Source organism: Dermacentor andersoni, chromosome 1 (genome assembly GCF_023375885.2).
Source record: "Dermacentor andersoni chromosome 1, qqDerAnde1_hic_scaffold, whole genome shotgun sequence".
Classification (NCBI taxonomy): domain Eukaryota; kingdom Metazoa; phylum Arthropoda; class Arachnida; order Ixodida; family Ixodidae; genus Dermacentor; species Dermacentor andersoni.
Window position 1 is genome coordinate 33,310,796 of NC_092814.1, and position 21,497 is coordinate 33,332,292.

At 48.0% G+C, this 21,497-nt stretch overlaps 1 protein-coding gene and 1 long non-coding RNA gene across 2 annotated transcripts in view; one reads left to right on the forward strand and one right to left on the reverse strand.

The window, feature by feature from the left end:
• The window catches only part of LOC126546074 (cell adhesion molecule Dscam1-like), a 706,711-nt gene that overhangs the window by 557,148 nt on the left and 128,066 nt on the right, over window positions 1–21,497 (forward strand). Inside the window, exons 8-9 of the mRNA XM_072286086.1 lie at window positions 1,282–1,692; window positions 15,818–15,976. Of these exons, the coding sequence (XP_072142187.1) occupies window positions 1,282–1,692; window positions 15,818–15,976 (570 nt within the window). The remainder of the gene's footprint in view (window positions 1–1,281; window positions 1,693–15,817; window positions 15,977–21,497) is intronic.
• LOC126545391 (uncharacterized) lies at window positions 16,672–18,961 on the reverse strand. The gene is made up of 2 exons (XR_007602351.2): window positions 18,115–18,961; window positions 16,672–16,911 (listed from the first exon to the last, which is right to left on the reverse strand). It is a non-coding gene; the product is annotated as an uncharacterized lncRNA (long non-coding RNA).

Consider the following 21,497-nt stretch of genomic DNA (forward strand, 5'->3'; position numbering starts at 1 on the left):
TCGGCTACCTGTCGTGCCCGTGTTCTATCACCTTAAGTCCACCTAAATCTGGCGACATTTTAACATGATTTTATAAATTCTTTTCATCCTCGAATGAAACAAGGGGCCCTATAACGTAAAACTATTCCAATATGTTTTTACTCCAATCTCCTGCCGTCGAATTCGCGTAACCGCCGACGCAAGCATCGGGCGGTGACCCGCAGGGTTGTCTGAAGAGACCAATCAAACGCTCCCCTCGTTTATAGGAGGTCACTTTTGTTTGCTTTAAAAACGAATAACATTGCCTACATTGGGCGGCTTGTCTTATCTAATTAGCTGACAAGAGGTGATGAGGCCGCTCAAGTGGAGAGCGATTCGATGGGGCCGAGCCAGTGCATTGGAAACTGATAACCGGATGAAGAGGGTGGTGACAGCGTCTGCGATCGGTCCGCTTTCCCTTACTTGGCTTGCGGTGGCTGGCAGAAAATCGCGGCGGCACGCAACGGAAGGTTAAGAATGCCGCCCAAACGGACCCTCAGCAAATAAGAGCTGGCAGAGCGAGGTCGTAAACATGCCGAAAGTGCTGGAAAACGTTACACGGCGACGCAAAAAGATTTATTATATATATACGCAAATAAACCCGTGCTCTCCGGCAGGTGCGAGTAGCCAGTGCCCGAGCGATTGGCGTCAGCCATGTTTTATTCCCTTCGGAACGGGGCAGCCTGCGGCCATTCAGAAAAGAAAATCGGTTTTGTTCGGCATATTATTGCATCTTTAACGCGTACATGTCACTCTGACGCGGTGAGTTTTCGCGGTCTTGTGACGTCAAATGACAGGCAGGTGAAGTGGGTGCAGCCCAAAAACTTTTGACCAATAGCCATGGGTTAATGGCTAAAAGGCGTCGAATCAGAAATAACTTCTTTTTGTTCGGTCCAATGATGCATAATCGGTGTGTATGCGTCATATCAGATGGGGAGCTAGGCGAAGTGGGGGTGGTTAAAAAAGTTTTTGACCAATCGTGGAGGGCTGATTGCAGAATTGGAATAAAAAAGTTTGGAATAGCTTCACGTTATAGCGCCCTAGGAAATAAATCTGCCGGCGCCATTGCACTTTCTTTCCGTCAAGCGATGACAGGCCTGCTGGTTTATCCTCCGCTAGCAACGAGAAGTCATGCACACATAAATCTGACAGTCAATCTGACATAAGTCAAGCAGCGCCCTAAAACCCGACATCGTCGGTATCTGTCAAGACCCGTGTTTCCCATCGGCTACGAGTGACGGACGGACTCACGCGTCTTTGCAGAGGTGGCCCCCGCGCTGCCGGACGTGTTCACGGCCCAGGTGCACGAACCGGGCCAGGGCGTGTCTCTGCGCTGCACGGCCACCGGGTCGCCGCTGCCCCAGGTCTCGTGGCTGGTGGACGGCGAGCCGCTCGCCGAGCGACGGGACGTGCAGCGCGGCGACTTCGTGCAACCAGACGGCGCCTTCGTCGTCAGCTACGTCAACATCAGCGCGCTCGCCGTCACCGACGGCGGCGACTACACGTGCGTGGCGCGCAACGAGGTGGGCGCCGCGCGGCACACGGCGCGCCTGAGCGTCACCGGGCCGCCGTTCATCCGGCCCGCGCGCAACCTGACCGTGGTGGCAGGCAGGCCTCTCACCCTCACCTGCCCCGTCGTGGGACACCCCATCGATGCGGTGCACGTCGAGAGAGGCGAGTGTGTTTTCAAGGTGCACTCGCGCATTTTCTGAGGGCCGCGAGTAGCTGAACCCCGTGGTGCCCTGCTTACGAGGACGCAGGTAAGAGGTGAAAATGGAGACGACAAAACCCGCCCAATCGTCAAGTCGGCGCGGTCTCTTGCGCGCCTGCAGCGTTTCCGTGTAGACGGCATGCAAGAATACGCGAGTACGGAAATTATCTCGCAAGGTAAAACGTCAGCGGCGGTCAACATTTGTGCGCAGCTCCCTGCCACGGCGTTTCTCGTAGCCCGGGCGCGGCTTTGGAACGTAAAGCTCCTCGGCAATGAAGTATTACTTCACTGCGCCGCGCGGCGGAGTAATGCAATTCCGCTCTAACGCTCGCTCGCCTTAACCTGCGTCGTTCCAAATCCCCACCATGCTCCGTGGTTCGGGTGCAGCGCGGAGAATAAATGACCGCCTGCTGCAGGCCGGATTCTCTCAACGTCACGAACGGCAGAAGCCGAGGAGCGAGCAGAGCGGCGCTGCAAGAACCGAGCGAACGCATCGTGCTTCGTTCCAGGGACCGAGGAAACACCCGTTTGCCGAAATTTCGGTTCACGCCGAGGCGCGCATTGAGATATAAATTTATACGAAGTCTTCCCTTACCGTCTTCCTGCTACCTAGCGTGTTTACTTTGAGGGCGTATAAGGCATCCCGCTCTTTACTTAAAACATATGGCCTCGCGCGCCCTCTCACCCTCTGCAGCGAGTACAGGCCGACACGCTGGGATCCCGATAGCTGGCACTTCTGGCGAAAGCGTTCTCTCGCTTCAGTAGACCCATCCTACGCGGTTTTGTTTTGCTGCTTTGGCCTTTGCTTTGACTTTTACTTACTCGCGGTTACGCCTGCCTCGTCACTTCATGCTCGCCTCTACAAAGAGTAGCGTTTCTACCATACGCGCGATTTATCTTATCGCCGTCGCTCCGCCATTCTTTTTTTTTTTTTTTTGGCTCTTTTATCGGATCACCTCCGGATTTTGGCAGGCCGCAAGAGGGGGTGACAAATTATTCGCGCTACTCCCAAAACCGAGACAGCAAAGTTACTAGAGCTGTCGGTCTTTCGTGGTCCGGATGGACCTAAAATGGCGTGCAGCAGAACAGAACTACATAGAAGTCGACTCGCATACGAGACAGTGAGAAACAAAAACAAAACAAAACAAAATTACTGAAATTTGCGAATGGCCGCCACACAAAAAAGGGAGGATCGCGATGAGCGTTTTGCAATTCTAATCGCGCTTCCTGCCATTTTCGTCTGATTGGCGGTTGGAGGAGAGAAATTTGCATTCGTCCGTAGCGCTGATATGCCGGGAGTTCAGGGCTATGTAAAAGCAAAATATTCAGCAGACGAAGAGAAAGAAAGAAAATATTAAGAAGTGCAACGAGTGCCTCGGAGCTTTGCTCTCCTCTCGTTACGCGCCTCCAAGAAGGGATCCGCGTATTAGTGGAGAGTCGGGAATTGAGCTACGCTACACGGTGTCGCAGAGGCGCACTCTGTCCGCCCCAGAGATTCTTTCTTTGAGCCCCTTCGCTCTCCATTCTCTAACGCCGACTAAGGAAATGGCTGCCCAGAGGAAAACGCTAAAACGGCAGCAAAAGCGGGCAGAAGGTCGGTTGCCGGCTGCTGTGTCTGGTTTCTTTCTCCTTTTCTCGCCATATGTGCTTGAAGAAGAACGCGCGTTTACCTTTAAGGTATACCCGCATTTACAATTTTATTCACAACAGCATAGCAATGTGCAAAGGGAATCGCGATTCTGACGGCTGGCCGGACGTGTGCATACATTTGTCGTGTTGACGGCCGCCCCGTTGGAATGTGTGTCACCCGTCTCATATACGCACAGTGATCTTTTCTGCACCCGTTTGTCTTCCGAACACGACCAAAAATTACGCCTGTTTGCTCCTTTTTTTCTATTCGATTCATGCGCACGGCTAGTGCTTGGCTTTCAGCGCCGCAACAACCCGCTGAAACAGCCGGCCGAGCTAACGATGCCTGTGCATTGTGCTTGGTCTGTGCGGACAAGCTGCAAAACTGGGAAATATTTCAGCAGCATCAGTCACTGGCTTCTAAATACCTCCACCAACATGTTTATCGAGGAAAGAACATTTTTCTTTCAGCCGCGCAGGTTTTGTGTGTGTACGATGGTGCGCTTCGCTTCAATTATTTAGCCCTAAGTTATGAGTTTAATTTTGAACAGGCTGCGGTACCTGACAGTCTGCTATATTCAGAAGGTCAATTTTTTAACACTGCTGTTCGTGCTTTTATTACACGCTGTAAAATTCTGTTTATAATACTCGCATTTCCCGCAACGTACGCCGGTATGCGGCGCCGTGTCTTCACAACGCAAAGTTTCAAAATTCAATATTCCCCCTATCACGAAACCAATTATGTGAATCACTATGTGCGACCAATCAGTGAACTAATCAGTGATGAGGCACATCGGTGCATGGTGCAATCAAACCATAGAAATTGCGGGCACCGAACAACGCGCAATTAGATCTGCAGAATTGTTGAGAGTCGGCGAAACCGATCGACCTCCGACTTCGCGGAAAGTTCTTGCACCTGACAGATATTTATGTACACCTTCGCGCTCCCGTTACATTTGGTTGCTGTACTTTGAAAATTGCGATTACGCACTGCGGAAAAGCATATCTTGAAGCGCTGCCCCGACGGGCGCTTCCTAATTCCGCCTTATGCAGTTATCACTTCGCAAGTCTTTCCTCTTTTCAAAAATGACAATTTCCACAGGTTCCCTTCGTTCAAACTTCAGAAATGATTGTAAAATATTCTGTCACGGAAAAAACGATTCCGGCAGAACGCATCTCGCGATGAATGTCGACGTTAATGCGATTAACACTGAACCAACGCAGCGACGCACCGCGTTTCCACCGCGGAGACGCGTCTGTATACGAGGCCGTGCATGCAGCGAGCTCCACTCTGTCAAAGTCCGCGCGTAGCACGTGTGTGAATATACATTCAGACGTGATTGTCTGTGTATATATATATACGATGCGGCTTTTCTCTAAGCACACTCGCCGCCATCTAGCGCCGCCGCCGCGAAGCTTGCGCGTGGCCTCCGAAATGCTTGGCGCACCACTGATGCGAACGCTGAGAAACGCGTCGTGCGCCAGTCGGGCTCGCGCATCTTTCTGGACACGCGGCGCGATCTAGTGGCGCTGCTGAGAAGACCGCGCGTGGCCTCCGAGACGAGAAGCGAGGCTGCGTTCGAACGCTTAGAGTTGTTCCCTCGCTTCCCGCGCACCCAGTGGCACATGCTCAGTGACACAAGTTGGCGAGATGTTCATTGAAGAGCGGCACATAACCAGCGTATTTGTGGCGCAGCCTGCTAAAGCGTCGGGTTGCTGTCCTTGAAGGATCCGTGTGACGACGTGTGTTCGATTCTGCCCAGCATCGGAGAATTTTAGAGTGTCTTTCTTTTTCTCATTGTAGCGCGCCATATTTTCAGTGGCGCATGCATGGTTACCCAAGTTACTTCAATGCTAATCGCAATGACGTCGACATTTACAATAAAATTGATCCTGCCAGAATTTTCTTTCCCTGAACCACGCCTAAATATCACGCAGAAAATACGCACGGCACTCGGTTCGTGTGTTTTCCGTTCACTCGTAACTCCGTAATACGTTCCAGTAATCGTGTACAATCTACTAGCCATAATGTTGGCTAAGCATAAGGCTTGCCATAACAGTGGCTAACCATAACTGCGGCTAACCGTAATGTTGGCTAACCATATATTTTTTGCTAACCATAATGGTTGCGCTGTACTCTTTTGCTCGAGACTTCGGCGTCATTTACCGGCTATGACGGCCGATCGGAGAAGATGGCGTTGGCCAGCTCCCTCCTGTTCAGTGACATTTCCCACATTTCCTAATGATAACCAGTCAAAGAATGCGTTTTTTTTTACTTTTTTTTTGCTTAACGACTTCTTAAACCATCTGTTATTTCATTGCAGTCTCTTTTCTTTTCTTTTTTTTTTCATTTTCTCGCCAGATCAAGAAAAGTAGCTCGATGCCTTGGACAGCATGCCTGTGATACTCTCGTTAGTTCGTTCCTGTGTATTCTACTACCAAAGGTGCACGTAGGTGCCTCAGTGTAACAGCAGAAACAACTGCACCAATGAGAACAAAATATACAGGCCAAAAGATATCTGATAAAACAAAACAAATGGTATTTATACGCAGCCTAGCCATCTGATCTCGACTTAAATAGTACGTCTAGTCTGAACATGGAACGCGCAACCACCCCTGTATACACTCGTCGTTTTTAAGCCGTGCATTCAATGTGCGAGGAAATTCAGTTCTTGCGCTGACTTTGTGAAGAAAGTAAGAAGCAAATAATTGATTATGTACATGTTTGTATTTTCTATAATGTGTGAAATTTCATGAGAACGCACGCTATCTTAAGTGCAGCTTTAAATCTCGCAAGGAAATTTCTAGCATAAGACATTGTCATGTGCGAAAATTGGAATCGCTATTGTAGCTCCTGCTTTGTCTGCCTAAAATTTACACAACAAAACTTTCACTTCGCTGGACTGCGATTGCGAGAGCACATTCTCACTGATATATATATATATATATATATATATATATATATATATATATATATATATATATATATATATATATATATATAATGTTTCCCTACCTACATCTGTGTTCATCCTGGGGCAAAACAGTGTCCCTGTCCAACGGCGGACTAAAATCTGCTCTAATGTATTTTAAATGGCACTTTCCCGAGCTCGAAATAAATTATGTATGCTTATTATTAGCGGAGACCTTGGAAGTTGCATTCAAAGCACACATGTCGAACAGTTTTCAGAATCTTTACTGCCGACGCGGGTAATTAATCTATTTCATTGCTTTGGCCCACAATGCTTGTTCGATAAGGATAATTGTTTTTTTTTCCTTTCTTTGTTTCTGCGTCCCTCGCCCACGTCTGCACTTGATGAAAGAAGATGGACCAAGCGTGCCTCTGGTATTCTTGTCGATACACGAAGAGGACGTTGCTTTCTCCGGCCAGATCCCAACTCCCGTGCCTGAAAAGAAAAAAAAAATGAAGAGAGAGAGAGAGAGAAAAACAAGAAAAGAAGAAGCACTACAGAAAAACAGTACAGTTACGGCTTTTCGCGATTACTTTCGGTGAACTTCGCTTTGTTCTGTGGACATTGATAAAAACGTTCAAGGCAGAGCTCCTAATAATTAATTACTTACGCTAGTAGTTCTCCAATCAGCTGCTTCAAGTAACATCGATTTCAGCAAATTTCGTTCGTTTAGCTGTGCTTTACGCGGCTCTGTCTGTTGGTGCATGATAATAGTAATAACCGTCCAGCGGTTGATTTCCTCCCTTCTTTATTTTTTCCGCAAGCGGCCCATTATTTCTCTCCACATGTTTTTACTGACGACTCTGTTAGTATACCTGTAGGTCCTATAAGTGCATAAGCAGCCAATAAACAGGGAGCGATGCGTCAGCTAAAGCGAAACCTGTCAGCCGTTGAGCAATATTACACATCCGAGCCTTTAGAACGATTCGGTTAGATATAATTTTCTGAACATATGAGCCTCGCTATGGATTGCGAGCGGAAACAAAGTATATAGTCAACTACAGATACCATTAAGCCTCCTCGTAGTTCTAGAAACACGTGCTCTTCACCAGGTTATGCCAGAGAGCGCACGTAATTCAACAGAACTCCAAAAGTAACCTCACTACTTGTCGACTACCAGACTTTTAAAGCCAGAATCACCGTGGCCAGCTTACGATCTGATCGAAAGCTCTAAAATAAAAGCAGTACGTTCGTGATTATATTGCGCTTAGTGTTACACTGACGAACATAAGGGACAAGACGCGCACGTACGTTCATTGCTTTACTAAAAGCAGTACGCTTTAAAAGAGCATCGCTAGCGCGGCGTAGTCCGCTGCTCCTACATAACGACAGTCAACTTTCCGGGCGTAGGAGGAACGGCTGATACGTTTGCTAGACGTGACTTGATTATTGCATGTTATTCTCAAGCGGGCGCAGTGTCACGGTACGAACACGCGCCAGCCAACGCCGCAATGCACTCTGTAATGAGCTAAGCCGAAGATAAAAACCAAGATATTCATTTTTTGACTCGCGATTCTTTTTTTTTTTTTTTGCAACTCCGTATCGATTAATACTACGCCTCTGTATAGAGACAGTTGCGTTTAAAGCCTATATATTGCGTAGTTATACGTTTCGAAGGTCCTCGAGTATATTTCTTAGTCGGAGGCACCGTTCCCTGTGTGATAAAGCCGAGAGGGAAGAAAATAGCGCCAGACGGCAACTACCGCAGCAGGATTTAAAAAAAAAAGAAACAATTTTATCACTACTCGGGGCCTGCAATACGGTGGAGTGGTTTGAAAGTATCTCCAGACTTCGCAGCAGAAAACAACAAACTAAAATCTGATTGAAGTACGAGTGAAGAGTCGGAGTGGACCAAATTAAACTTTTCATTATTTTCTGTCAATATACTGGCCGCCATAGTGGGCTCGGATCGGGAAAGCGGGAAAAAAATAATAAAACGCAAGACTTGAAAACAATTTCTTTTCTACCAAGCTGCATCCAGCAGGTTGTTGCTTGGGCCGCTGCCATGCACTCTTCGCGCGGTCTCATTTCTGCGAATGTGCAGCTATCGGCTTGTGTTGTTCGACCGGCTAGTGAGCAAAATTTGCCGCTGCTGCTTCTGCAACCGAGAAAATGAGCTCCTTTCAGCGCCGCACTGGCTGGAGCGCCCCAAGGTGGACTGGTAATTGAAATATGATTTGCCCCCCCGCCACTGTCGTGCAGCCCGCGGCACAGCCGGGGATGACGTTTTCGTTTCGGCGGCGGCGCACCCAGTTTCGATTCTGTTCGGCTTTGTGTCCGAGCGGTGTTTGCGTTATTAACGAAATCGAGTTCCTTTCTTTGCATTTCACCTCCCTACGCTTTCTTCTTCATTTTTTTTTTTTTTTTTTTTTTTTTGCTTTCTTTCGCCGATCACCTTGTTTCCGAAGAGGCCGAGGAAGGGCACGCGCTCCTATATTCGCTTCGAGATTTCCATTTTTGTCCCTCTCTAACTTTTGTCTCGCTGCTGAGAAACACGGCCCTCCTTCTCGCATGTCGCGGAAACCCTCTGGCGTGATTGAAATGCATTAAAGTGTCAGCCTGTGCAGCGTTCCACCCCGACGTTTGGACGTATTGATGGAGAGCCGTCGGGTGTTCGTGGAGTGAAGCGAAGTTTGACTGTCCCCACTCGTTCGTTCCCTCCGCGGCGCCCGATTTACCTCGGCTCTGTCCCGAATTCCTCTACGCAAGAACACCACTCTCCGAGCCTCCACCCCACCCGCGCACCGATGCTCGACCGAGAATAAAATTCGTATGCATACCTGAAGCGAACGCGTTTACTTTACTTTCACGCCAACTTCCTCGAGCGTGTTTACGTTTCTCGACCCCCGCGCGTCTATATGAACTCCTTATGCAAATGAGCAATGCGAAAAAGAAACCTCTGTGCGGAAATTCTGAGCATTTTCTGCATTCTAGGCAGTCGGTTATGTGTTTATTCCACGTAGGAAAACTTGGCTGCAGTTCATTTTTCACTTCTCTTAACACATATTAGCTAGAGGATGCATCTTATGGGTTCGTTCTCAAGCTCGCATTTTGGCAGCTCCATGCAGCATTTAAGTTGTATTGAAAGGTACTAACGTTATGCTGGTGAAAGTTAAACGAGGCCACAATGTTCTGCAACTATACGTTCCGCTTGAATGAAACTCAAAGCAGGCGGAAAGTTTCTTCCGTTTCACCGACTGTCACTCCAGGCAAAATTCATAGCGTTCCTGATATGCTGCTGTTCGCAGAGCTAAGTGTGATAAAAAAAGGCTTTGTCCTATCTCGCATTATTTATGAGTTCGCCGCAAGCAGTGTGCAGCTGAACTTCGTGCGATGTGTATCGAATAACATACTCGTCCACCGCCGAAGTCATTCTGATGCCATGGGTATTGTTCGTCTTTCTTCAGAAATGGCCTTTTCTATGATAACTAGTGCCCGTTGACCTAATGGTTTGAAGAATGATTAGCGATAAGGCACGTACGGTGCTCGTTACTAATTGAGAAACCTTTCGCGCCAGGGGCCCTATAACGTAAAACTATTCCACTATATTTCTATTCCAATCTCCTGACGTCAAATTTGCGTAACCGCCAACGCAAGCACCGGGCGGTCAGCCGCAGGGTTGTCTGAACAGACCAATCAAACGCTCTCCTCGTTCATAGGAGGTCACTTTTGTTTTCTTGAAAAACGAATAACATTGCCTACACTGAGCGGCTTGTCGTATCTAATTGGCTGACAAGAGGCGAGGAGAACGCTCAAGTGGGGAGGGATTCGATGGGGCCGAGCCACTGCACTGAAAGTCGATAACCGGACGAAGAGGGTGGTGCCGGCGTCTACGATTGGTCGGCTTTCCCTTACTTAGCTTGCGGTGGCTGGTCGAAAATCGCGATGGCATGCAACGGAAGCTCAAGAATGACGCTAAAACGGACCATCAACAAAGAAGAGTTGGCAGAATGAGCGGGTAAACGTGCCGAAAGTGCTCGAAAACGTTACACGGCCACGCAAAAAGTTTTATTATACGCAAATACACCCATGCTCTCCGGCAGGTGCGAGTAGCCAGCGTCTGAGCGATCGGCGGCAGCCATCTTCTATTCCTTTCGGAACGGCGCAGCCTGCGGCTATTCCGAAGAAAATTCAGTTTTGTTCGCCATATTAATGCATCTTTATCGCGTACACGTCACTTTGACGCGGTGAGTTCTTGCGGTTTTGTGACGTCGCGTGACAGGCAGGTGAAGTGGGTGCAGCCCGAAAACTTTTTACCAATAGCCGAGGGCTAATGGCGAAAAGGGGTCGAATCACAAATAACTGTTTTTCTTTTTTCTGTCAAATCATGCATAATCAGTGTGTACACATCATATCAGATGGAGAGGTATCGCGGTTTTCGTGACGTCCGTGACAGACAGGTGAAGTGGGGGTGGTCGAAAAATGTTTTTGACCAATCGTGGAGGGCTGATAGCAGAATTGGAATAGAAAAGTTTGGAATAGTTTTGCGTTATAGCGCCCCAGCATACAGTTTACGCCAGGTGCAGAGGGAAAAGTGCTTCTACTAAATTGTAAATATAACGGAGGGGTTATAAGGAGGTTTCATTTATCCGAGTTTTGTTCATACGGAATATATACATTGTACCTTGTAAAATTTCCATAATTTGAGTTTCAAGTGAAATTATCGAGTATAGAGCTAAGTTCAGCGACGAACTTCTACACCAATGGTCCTATTGGTCCATGTATGAATTTATGTAAACAAAAAAGGTCCATGAATGAATTTAATCCACAGGTAAACTCCACTACAGCGACAATTTCAGGCAACTCTACCGTCAGCAACTCTATCGTCAGTGCTCTACCTATCTTCTGCGTCTTCGTTTCGACTAAGTTCACGCAAGAGAGATGCAGAAATGCATTGGGTCTGTGTATGGGTTTAAAATAAGCCTATTGTAGACGTTCCGGTTGTGCCAAACAAAAGGAGGTCGATGCAGCTGCTTTCGTTGCGACCTGCTTCGCAACGACTGTTTCGTTCCGTGTGAAGCACAGGGCCGTCATGCCGATGACGAACTCACGCGGAGGCTTTCCGAGGAACGTTTTCAATTGCCTTGCAGCTCTTGTAGTATCGACTCTGTGTTGCTGTCGAAATGACAGAACTCAGAATATACGAACCTGCTGAAATCCTCAGAACTGCGAGGGTAAATTTGTGTCTTGTTGTTTGTTTTCCTCCTGTTAAACAAAGCATTCGAAATAAGAGCATTTTCGTTAAAACTGCATATTAAATAGCCCGTAAAGTCGCGGAAACGAAGCTCCTATCATCGAGAATAAAGCGATGCCTTTACTTTCAAAGAAAGATGTATATCTACCTGATGCACTTATCATATTGCCATCATCTTTGCCACGAAAAAGCAAGTACAAGTTGAAAGTGGTAAATTGAAACGTGAAAAGCACGACCCGTATTTACCAAGCAATTCGTATGGCTAAGCATTTCCTAAGTACAGTCGTCTACCTCGGCTAATAATAAACAGTTATCATAAAAAGAGCCTTGCAAGTTCGACCTCGGAGCTTTGCTTTTGTGCAGTGCTGCATAATTATGGCCTTTGTAAGATACGTTTAAACCTAGGGCCGGATAAGTAAAACCATTCCAATCTGTTTTTATTCCAATCTCATGACGTCAAAGTGACGTCATTAATCTGGCGCCTGACCATCCGCATTTTTGAACAGCTCAATCAAACGCTCTTCCCGTTTATGGGAGGTCACTTTTGTTCGCTTTCAAAGCAAATAGCATTGCCTACCTTGACAGGTCTCTCTTATCCAACTGGCTCACGAGAGGCGTGAACAACACATAAATGGAGAGGGTTTCGTTGGAACCGAGCTAGCGCAGGGCAAGTAGGCCGGCACCCCTATCCGCATGAGGATAGGGGTGCCGGCGTCTGCGATTGGCCCGCTTTCGCTTGGTTAGCTTGCGGAGGCCCGCCGAAAATCACGACGGCGTGCAACGGAAGGTTACAAATGACACTAAAACGGATCGTCAGCGAAGAAAAGTTGGCAGAGGGATGTCGTATACGTGTCAAAATGCATCGACAACGTTATACTGCCACGTAACGTTTTTATTAGACGCAAGCGAATTCGTTCTCACCGGCAGCTTCGAGTAGACAGTACCAGAGCGACTGGTGGACAGACATGTTCTGTTCGGTTCAGAACGGGGTGGTCTCCGGCTATTCCGAAAAAAAAATCAGTTTTGTTCGGCATATTAATGCATGGTTAATGCGCAAACGGCACTGTGACGCGGCGAATTTTCGCAGTTATGTGACGTCGCGTGACAGAAAGGCGAAGTCGGCGCAACCCGAAATCTTTTGACGAATAGCCGTGGGCTGATGGCAAAAAAGGTGGGGAATCAGCAAGAATGATTTTTCTTTTGTTCGGTCTAATCATGTATAATCAGTGGGTACACGTCATAGCAGATGGGGAGTGTCTGTGGTTTTCGTGACGTCGCGCAACAGGCAGACCAAGGGGGAGGGGGGGGGGGGTAGCCAGAAATATTTTTCACCAATCGTCGAAGGCTGATTGCAGAAACGGAATAGAAACAGTTTAGAATAGCTTTACGTTATAAGGCCCCTGGGCCTGTATTCGCAAAGCACTTCGTACGCTACAGCGATTGGTGACCACAGGCCACGGCCATTCTTGATAGCGTGTGCATACTGTTAGCGTAAACGAATGGCAAATGACAGAAATATTTTATGAACAAAAGGATTTGCGCATTCAACCTGTCTTAACGAAAGACTTCCCGAAAGATCAAGCGCTAATCATTTACCTTGCTTTACGTTTAGCCATGTACCTCATTTGGATTGGCGACATTATAAACCCTGTGTCGGTTTCTGTTACCTTTCATCAGATAAAGCTTGTCATAATTTCCAAAAAATAAAAGATGCAGCGGCATTTTTCTTGCGATAAATATGACAAAATTTATTTTTTTCATAGGTCATAACCGATATTCGCATCCCTACTTCACATGGGCCCGTATTCACAAAGCAGTTCATGTTCTATAGAGCCGTTTGTAACAAGACGCACCAGCCGATTACACTGCGTGCGTAACATTAGCGAGGACTTCTGGCCGGTCGGAGGCATTACTTACGAAAGAAAAGACTCAGGAATTCAGTCCCAGGTGAGTCGGCTTTCACCCGCCGCGGTGGCTAACTGGTTATGGAGTTCTGCTGCTGAAAGTGACGTAGTGCGTTTCATTGCCGGCAGTGGTGGCCGAAGTCTGCTGGGGCCGGCACCCCCTTTCTCACTGCAGCGTTTCTCATTGCCAAGATATTGGCTTCGGACGTTGAACACCATTCACCGTTCACCAAATACCAGTGAGTCGGTCGGTCGGTGGTTGGTCGGTCGGTCGGTTGGCCGGGTCAAATCAAGTCGGGTCGGGTCGATTCCCGTCAGTCAGTCAGTCGATTTGCCCAGTCTTGCAATTGATGAAGGTATGTTTAATTGCTCTCTTTTCTTTCCCCTGATAACCTTGCACTTCTGGTGAAAAGGTACGGCACGTTTCTCAGCGATATAGTTAACCAAGGTTGCGCTCCTCAGTGCTGGGACTCAAAGGACATTCAAGTTTCACGATTCTAGAATAAACTTTGGCCTTGCAGACGCTAACTTCATGGATGATATTTTGCTTCTACGTGCTTTGCGTGTGTACATGCCGTTAAGTACTGACGGTGTGGCTAAACCACTCGCCCAGCCTCTCTCACTATCTCTTATCTTTATGGCGCCACACTTCCCCAGAGAGATTATTCGGAATGAGGCAGATGGTGACTGCCAATATTTCTTGGCTGACAGCTGAGCGAGTGATAAAAAGTGCGAGTGTTTATCTAGTTGCAGAATATGATAATTGTCCGCAGACCTCTAGGAACCAACTCAATTTTCTATCCCCAGAAGAGTACCGCAGCATGCTTAAAATAGCACCCATCTCAAGGAACATGGACCCCAACCTCTATATAGGTCGCAGGGAGGCAAGGGCCGAATACCTCTAGAAAACTTGCGCACCCCAAAAAACAACAGTGTACGTGGACGCATCCATATATACCAGACAAAGTGGAAGCAAGAATGCAGTAGCAACGATGGTCGACTCGGCGTTACGAGAGAGAACCAGCGTTTCGATACAAGACTGCACGGTAGTCGAGGCGGAAGAAGTGGCGTTGCTCTAGCGGCAGCGGAAAGCTATCGGATCAGACAGTCGCTAACAATACTCTCGGACTCGCAAACAGCCTGCCGCAACCATGGCAGAATCAGTCACCGAGCACTCCGCATACTCTGCTCAGTAGACTGTGAAATGCAACAACAAACAGGCACAGAATCACATGAAGTGATCACACACAAGATCATATGGGTACGGCAACACACGGTGGTGGCAGGGAACCAAGAGGCGGACAGGATAGCTCGAGAGTACACTACTTACCACGCGTCCAACGTCGACAGCATCGAGAAACCCGCGCCTGTACCCCGAGAGTACTCGGCCATTTTAGACAGTTACAGAGGTAGCAGGAAGAGGTACCCCCCGCCGCACAAGTCCCAGGAAAGAAGCTGTCGCATGGAGACAACTGCAAACAGGGTCGTACCCTAACCTTAACGTGCTAAGTTTTAACACACTATATAACACACTGGGTATATAGTGCTTAACACACTATATAAGGACAAACGTCCATGTTGCAATAACAAACCCACATTATACAACATAACATGGGCATGTAAACAAACTTACGTAGTCCCAATCATATCACACCCAAGTGCGGAGCAATGGGAGGAACTGCTGTCCAGCGACTGCTGCGAAGACCAGCTAGGTCTAGTGCGGCGTGCACAATGGACAGCAGAAGCCTGCGGAGCCCTGGACTGAGGGCAGCCCACCATTGCGAGAGAGGACGGACGAAGCAGCGGGTGAAGGCCTCCGGGGAAGACACAAGGAGGAAGACTCCCCTTAAGAATCCGCCCCAGCCGCAGAATTACACGATTACTAGAGCTGAATAAAATTTTCGCTCACTCGCTCTAGACTCTGACAGTGGTAATTTTGTAGTACAATTTATCAAACATGCACAGACACCACGTTTACTTTTATTTTTGTCCGTGTGAAAAGTGTTAGAACGAGGGGGAGAAATCGTAACCATCTACACTAACTCATAAAACTGTTAAGCTGCTAGGGCTGCCAAATGCATCTGAAGAAACGTCGTCTTTCACTGCTCAAGAACACGCTGAATGAGATCTCCAGCACTTTCACGTTTGCTGCGGGAAAGAAAAATATTTACCGCGCGTCTTGCTTCTCTTAAATGTTACCGCTTCTCCTCGGTTAACGGAACCATCTGGTCACGCTGAAAACGATGGAGTTTCTCTTTTGTGTGGTTTCCATCTTGTGAATAAAGAAGTCTGCGCCTCCCCCATTCGTGGGTAGATGTCATCGTTATTGAAGCAGTGACAATAACTTAAGTGTGTCCGTTCCAGACGCCTTGCTTTTTGCTCTTTGCAGATGGAAAGCCATTACCGCAGGAGTCCCGACACACACTGGAGAAGCCTGGCACCCTGGTTATCCACGAAGCTCGCAAGGAGGACCAGGGCCCGTACCGCTGCATTGCCGTCGGCAGCAAAGGGGACATGGCCACGCGCGACATATACGTCATCGTTGTCAGTGAGTACGCCAATATAAAGGCTTGGCCGCCTCCAGCGACAAGATTTACAAAGCGTTCAGCGCCAATATCAGTGCCGAATCCCCATTATCCTATTTTTTTAAGCGAAGCTGTTTTTCACCGACCCTTCTGGGTTTTGCGTGACTGCTGGATAGGCCGCTCAGTATCTTCGCGGACATGTTTGTGAATATATATGCAAAGGTGGCACATGTGCCACCTTTGGTGGCACATGCGTACCTCAGTTCTGGTGGCACATGCGTACCTCAGTAAAGGTCCCTTACAAAAATCATTGCAGACTGGCTGCAGAAATTCTGCATACCCCGAGTCACCCGGGATGCAGAATATCTGAAGACAGGTGACAGGCTTTCTGTCACCCCCTGTCACCTCCCAGCGCCCAATTGGTACACCCTTTCTGCAGAAATTCTGCATACCCCGAGTCACCCGGGATGCAGAATATCTGAAGACAGGTGACAGACTTTCTGTCACCCCCTGTCACCTCCCAGCGCCCAATTCGTACACCCTTTCTGCAGAAAGTCTGCTCAATCTGTGTAGCTGCAGGATACAGCATTTCTGCAGAAAGTCTGTCGAGATTGTGGTCACAGGATTACAGCATTTAGGCAGACATTAGAGAGAATTTCTGTAGCCCCACTATGGGGAACTGGCATGCATGCATGCAATAAAATAACAGACGCAATAGTATTCTTTGCACATTTTATTTGTCTCCGATTTCTTCCGGGCTGCTTGGTTGGGACCAAGAATATCGCTTCCAAGGAATGAAGTAGTGAGTACCGACATCTCATGTGTGTGGCAGTGACCGTCTTGCACACACCTTGTCGCAGCATGCAAATCAGATGCTTTGACGCGCTGTTCAGCCTGCAGAAGTGCCGCAGGCTCCCAAGTGGTGTAGATTCCTCTGGCTCACAAAATCGTGACATCCCTAAACAAGAAGAAATGTTCAGTTTACTGTAAACCCTGCTGAAACTGTAAACTTGTGACATTGTGAAACGTCTCGTACAAACAGCTACATGAAGCTGCATGGTTGCACAAATACCCGATTATTACATTACAGGCAGTTAATATGTAAATGGAACTGGAGCAAACATGAATCTACTATAAAAAACTTCACACAAACGCACGTCTGTACCAAGTCAAATGCGAATTGCACAAGCAGAAAACTCGTTAACACATGATAAGCGTTCGAAAACCTAATTTATTTATGCGGTGCAACAAAGCCCTGCCCCAAAGGACGATACATTGAAAAAGAACAGACTCCCTCTTTTTCAGGTGAGAAAACAATTTTTTCCATTAAAGATAGATACTGTTGTTGAAATCTCGGAACCATTTACAAATACACGAAAACATATGACACCCAACGCAAGAAATACAGGCTGTCTGAAGACACTATATAAATAAAAGAACTTGCATACAAGCTAAAATCTGGCCATGCGTCGTACACAGCAATCGGGTGCCATCTCGCGCAGCCGTTAGCTGTGAAGACGACAAATCGACGTACACGGTCGTCCACTTCCAATTTGAACACGGCTCCGGGCGGCCGGCGAGGCCGGGGCTCCGCGGAGCGCCGCTCGTGGGTGCCGGGGTAACTAACGCGCCGGCGCACTGGCAGCCCCAAGCGTGGCCGCAGCCGCGTCGTCTGCTACAGCGTACGTGCACTAGTGTGTGCTGGCGGCTGAGGCCACGCCTGTGGCTGCCAGTGCGCCGGCGCGTTAGTTACCCCGGCGCCCACGAGCGGCGCTCCGCGGAGCCCCGGCCTCGCCGGCCGCCCGGAGCCGTGTTCAAATTGGAAGTGGACGACCGTGTACCTCTAGAAATGGCTATGCGATTTCTCGCTGAAAAATTACGTACAGAAATAGTAACTTTCCCTGCTTGAATTTTTGCGCCTATTCAAATCAAACCATCCCCGGCGCAAGGAAACTTCACAGCAGAAAGCAAATAATCGATAGATTTTGGCAACATCACGTTTTAGGGCAATTTTCATCAAACTGTTCGCTAAATGCGCCCTGCGACAAGAACGAACATTCGAAAAGCACGATCATTTTTGTCACGTTACTAATCATCTTGTTATCCGTACAGAAATGCACACTTCACGCACCACAAGAATGCGGGTACGCGCCGGACTTACCTTTCTAGGCGTGCTCGGTAAACGAGTCTCCGTGACAGCTGCTGCCGCATCGCACAGGTACCGCAGGAAGAACAGTCTGTGCACGGTGCCTCCGGCGTCAACAGCGTAGAATTGCAGATGAACTACAGCACGTTATAGCACAACTTTCAAAAAATTCTTCCGCGCACTGTGATGGAATGCGAGCGCAGCGAGAGTACCATCGGCTTTTCATGAGACGGTAACAAAGAAAGCGCGACCGGGTCATAACTACGATAATTGGCATCGGCACACCACACGAAAAACACTGAGAGCTACGTTATGCAGTCACAGGGGTTTTGGATCATTAATACACACAAAAATCGCCACAATTCCTCTCGGCACGGCATGTACACTACCTCATCGGTCGCCGTCAATGCGGCGTGCACATGGCGTGCACGCGTGCACGCCGTGACATGTCGGTGACCAGGTGAAGACGGGAAAATAGTCTTACCCGTAATTTTACCGGTGCTCGCGGCCAGCGCCTCCTGGGGGCCGGCGCCGAAAGCAACCACGCAGTCGGTGGTCGGATGGATGGTGTCGGCGTCGCGCGGTAGATATGTCCTTAAATTCAGGCTGCGGTTCGAGCCATAGTATAACTGCTGCATTTAATGTACGTTATGTAACAATTACCTTATTTCAATTAGTATTAAATAATTGATTTATATAACTGCCATTATCAGACTGTTCTTGTAGCAATCAGTGACAAAGTTTTCAAAATGTTAAAATGGCAAAACAGAGCGCAATGATAAAATGTGTCATGGTTCAGGATGCGCACACGTGTGTGTGTGTGTTTGTGTGTGTGTGTGCTTGTGTGCGTGTGTGATTCGTGGGTGGCTGAAAGGTGAAGCCGATTTAACTGTTATAAAATGTGTCATGTAGAATATATATATATGGCATGCATATTACATACAAGTCTACCTACTTGCCGTGCACACAGTGTCTGCAGACAATATGCAGACAATCTGTAGACTAGCTCTACATGGAGGTGACTGGTGGGTGACTCATGGGTGACTGAAAGGTCAGACCTATTGAACCGTAATTATAAAATGTGTCATGGTTCAGAATATGTATATATATATGCGTTTATATATAGATATACATCTACACACAGACACACACTCGCTGGGCACGCATATTACAGACAAGTCTACTTACAGTCCGCACGGTGTCTGCAGACATTCTGCAGACTAGGTCTACGTGGAGGTGACTGGTGGGTGACTCATGGGTGACTGAAAGGTCAAAACTATTCAACCGTAATTATAAAATATGTCATGGTTCAGAATATGTATGTATATATAGATACATATACATATTTACACACACACTCACTGGGCACGCATATTACAGACAAGTCTACTTGCAGTCCGCACGGTGTCTGCAGACATTCTGCGGACTTAGTCTACAGAAAGGTCGAGTCTACAGATAGGTGACAGGGGTGACTGATAGGTGACTCATGAGTGACTGAAAGGTCAAACCGATTTTTGTAAGGGGTGGCACATGCGTACCTCAGTTCTGCGTAAAAAAAAATCCTACATAATACCTGAACATATAATGTGGGCTCAAAGGTTCACACCGACCTGTTAATGAAATGGTGAATTATACCGAGTGTTTCAGCGAACACTTTCAAAAACCTTTAAAAAGTGCCTCTGGCAGATAGCACAATTCTAGTCCATGAGCTGGTCTACTGGAAGAAGTGGACATGCTCGAAAAATTGAAATACATATTCGGCTAATTAACGACAAATCACTAATTAAGTTCTAAACTAATGCTCTTACGGCACATATTGCAATTTACAAATTCTAGCCGGGGAGTTCGCAAGGCGGATTCACTTGGAACGAATTCTCAGGATAACACCAGTTTCGAGATATTAATTCCAGAATTTCGCTGAGAAATGCATTGGCGTTCCAGTTACGTTTGTGCTTGAATGCATAAAACGACGTTCTGTTAAGAAAGTAAGTGGAACGACACTACATATTCACCGCAAGTTTGACGGCGCATATCTCGCAAATGGTATCATGCACACAATTCTTTACAAATGGATCCGCCTTGCGAACTCACCGGCTCGAATTTGTAAATTGCAATATGTGCCGTAAGGTAATTAGTTAAAAAAACTTCATTAGTGATTTTTTTTAGTTAGTCAATTATGCGTTAAAATTTTTTGTGCATGTAATGTCTGCCCCTCCGAGTAGACAAGCTCATGGCTTTAAATTGTGCTGCCTGCGGCAAGTATTTTTTAACAATTTTTGAAAATGTTCGCATGAAACACCCTGTACTATCCCCGTGCACCGAAAACTGGAGACGAGCACACGTATTACAAAAACAGCCTGCCGTCTTGTTCGTCCTCAGATCTACCACACTACGAGGCAGAGTACGCTAAAGCTGACGTCATTGTCTATGTCGTCTGTACAGAGCAGACGGAGCACCATTTACCGGATTCATTGATTTACTTCATTTTCTTCAATTCAGCCGTTCGGTATTTGCCGCTGGGCCCCTTCTTGGCCAATCCTCCAAAAATGAGTATGCGCGTCCCTGCGACAGAAGGTGTGCAGAATTATTAAGTGTTGTTTGACACGTGTCATACTTTTCAACGCATACACGTGTCACCACCATTCTTCCCCCGACAGGCATCATGCTTCGCCTTCCGCCTTATGATGGCTCTCGGTAGACGTCCCGCATTGTGCATCTGCCTGATTTGGAGTTTGCATTTCGTCATAGCTTGTGAGCAGTGCGTAAACGTAAAAATTAAGTGTGAAGAAAGCTGTCGCATTTGTGGTAGATATGCATCAAAAACTCAGTGCCCTTCCACTCTGTGAAGAAGGATGACCAGCGAAGCTGTGTATGTGGGCCCCTTACTGGCCAACTGCACCTCCGCCGTGGGTCGGCCTGGCATTGCACTATCTTCGGGATCGGCCCACGTATGGGGAGTGCTTAACGCCTGCTTCACCTCCGCCGCGGGTCGGCCCGGCATTGCACTATCTCCGGGATCGGCCCACGTATGGGGAGTGCTTAACGCCTGCTTCACCTCCGCCGCGGGTCGGCCCGGCATTGCACTATCTTCGGGATCTGGCCACGTATGGGTAGTGCTTAACGCCTGCTTCACCTCCACCGCGGGTCGGCCCGGCATTGCACTATCTTCGGAATCGGCCCACGTATGGGTAGTGCTTAGCGCCTGCTTCACCTCCGCCGCACGCCGGCCCGTCATTGCACTATCTTCGGGATCGGCCCACGTATGGGGAGTGCTTAACGCCTGCTTCACCTCCGCCGCGGGTCAGCGCGTCATTGCACTATCTTCGGGATCGGCCCACGTATGGGCAGTGCTTAACGCCTGCTTCACCTCCGCCACGGGTCGGCCCGGCATTGCACTA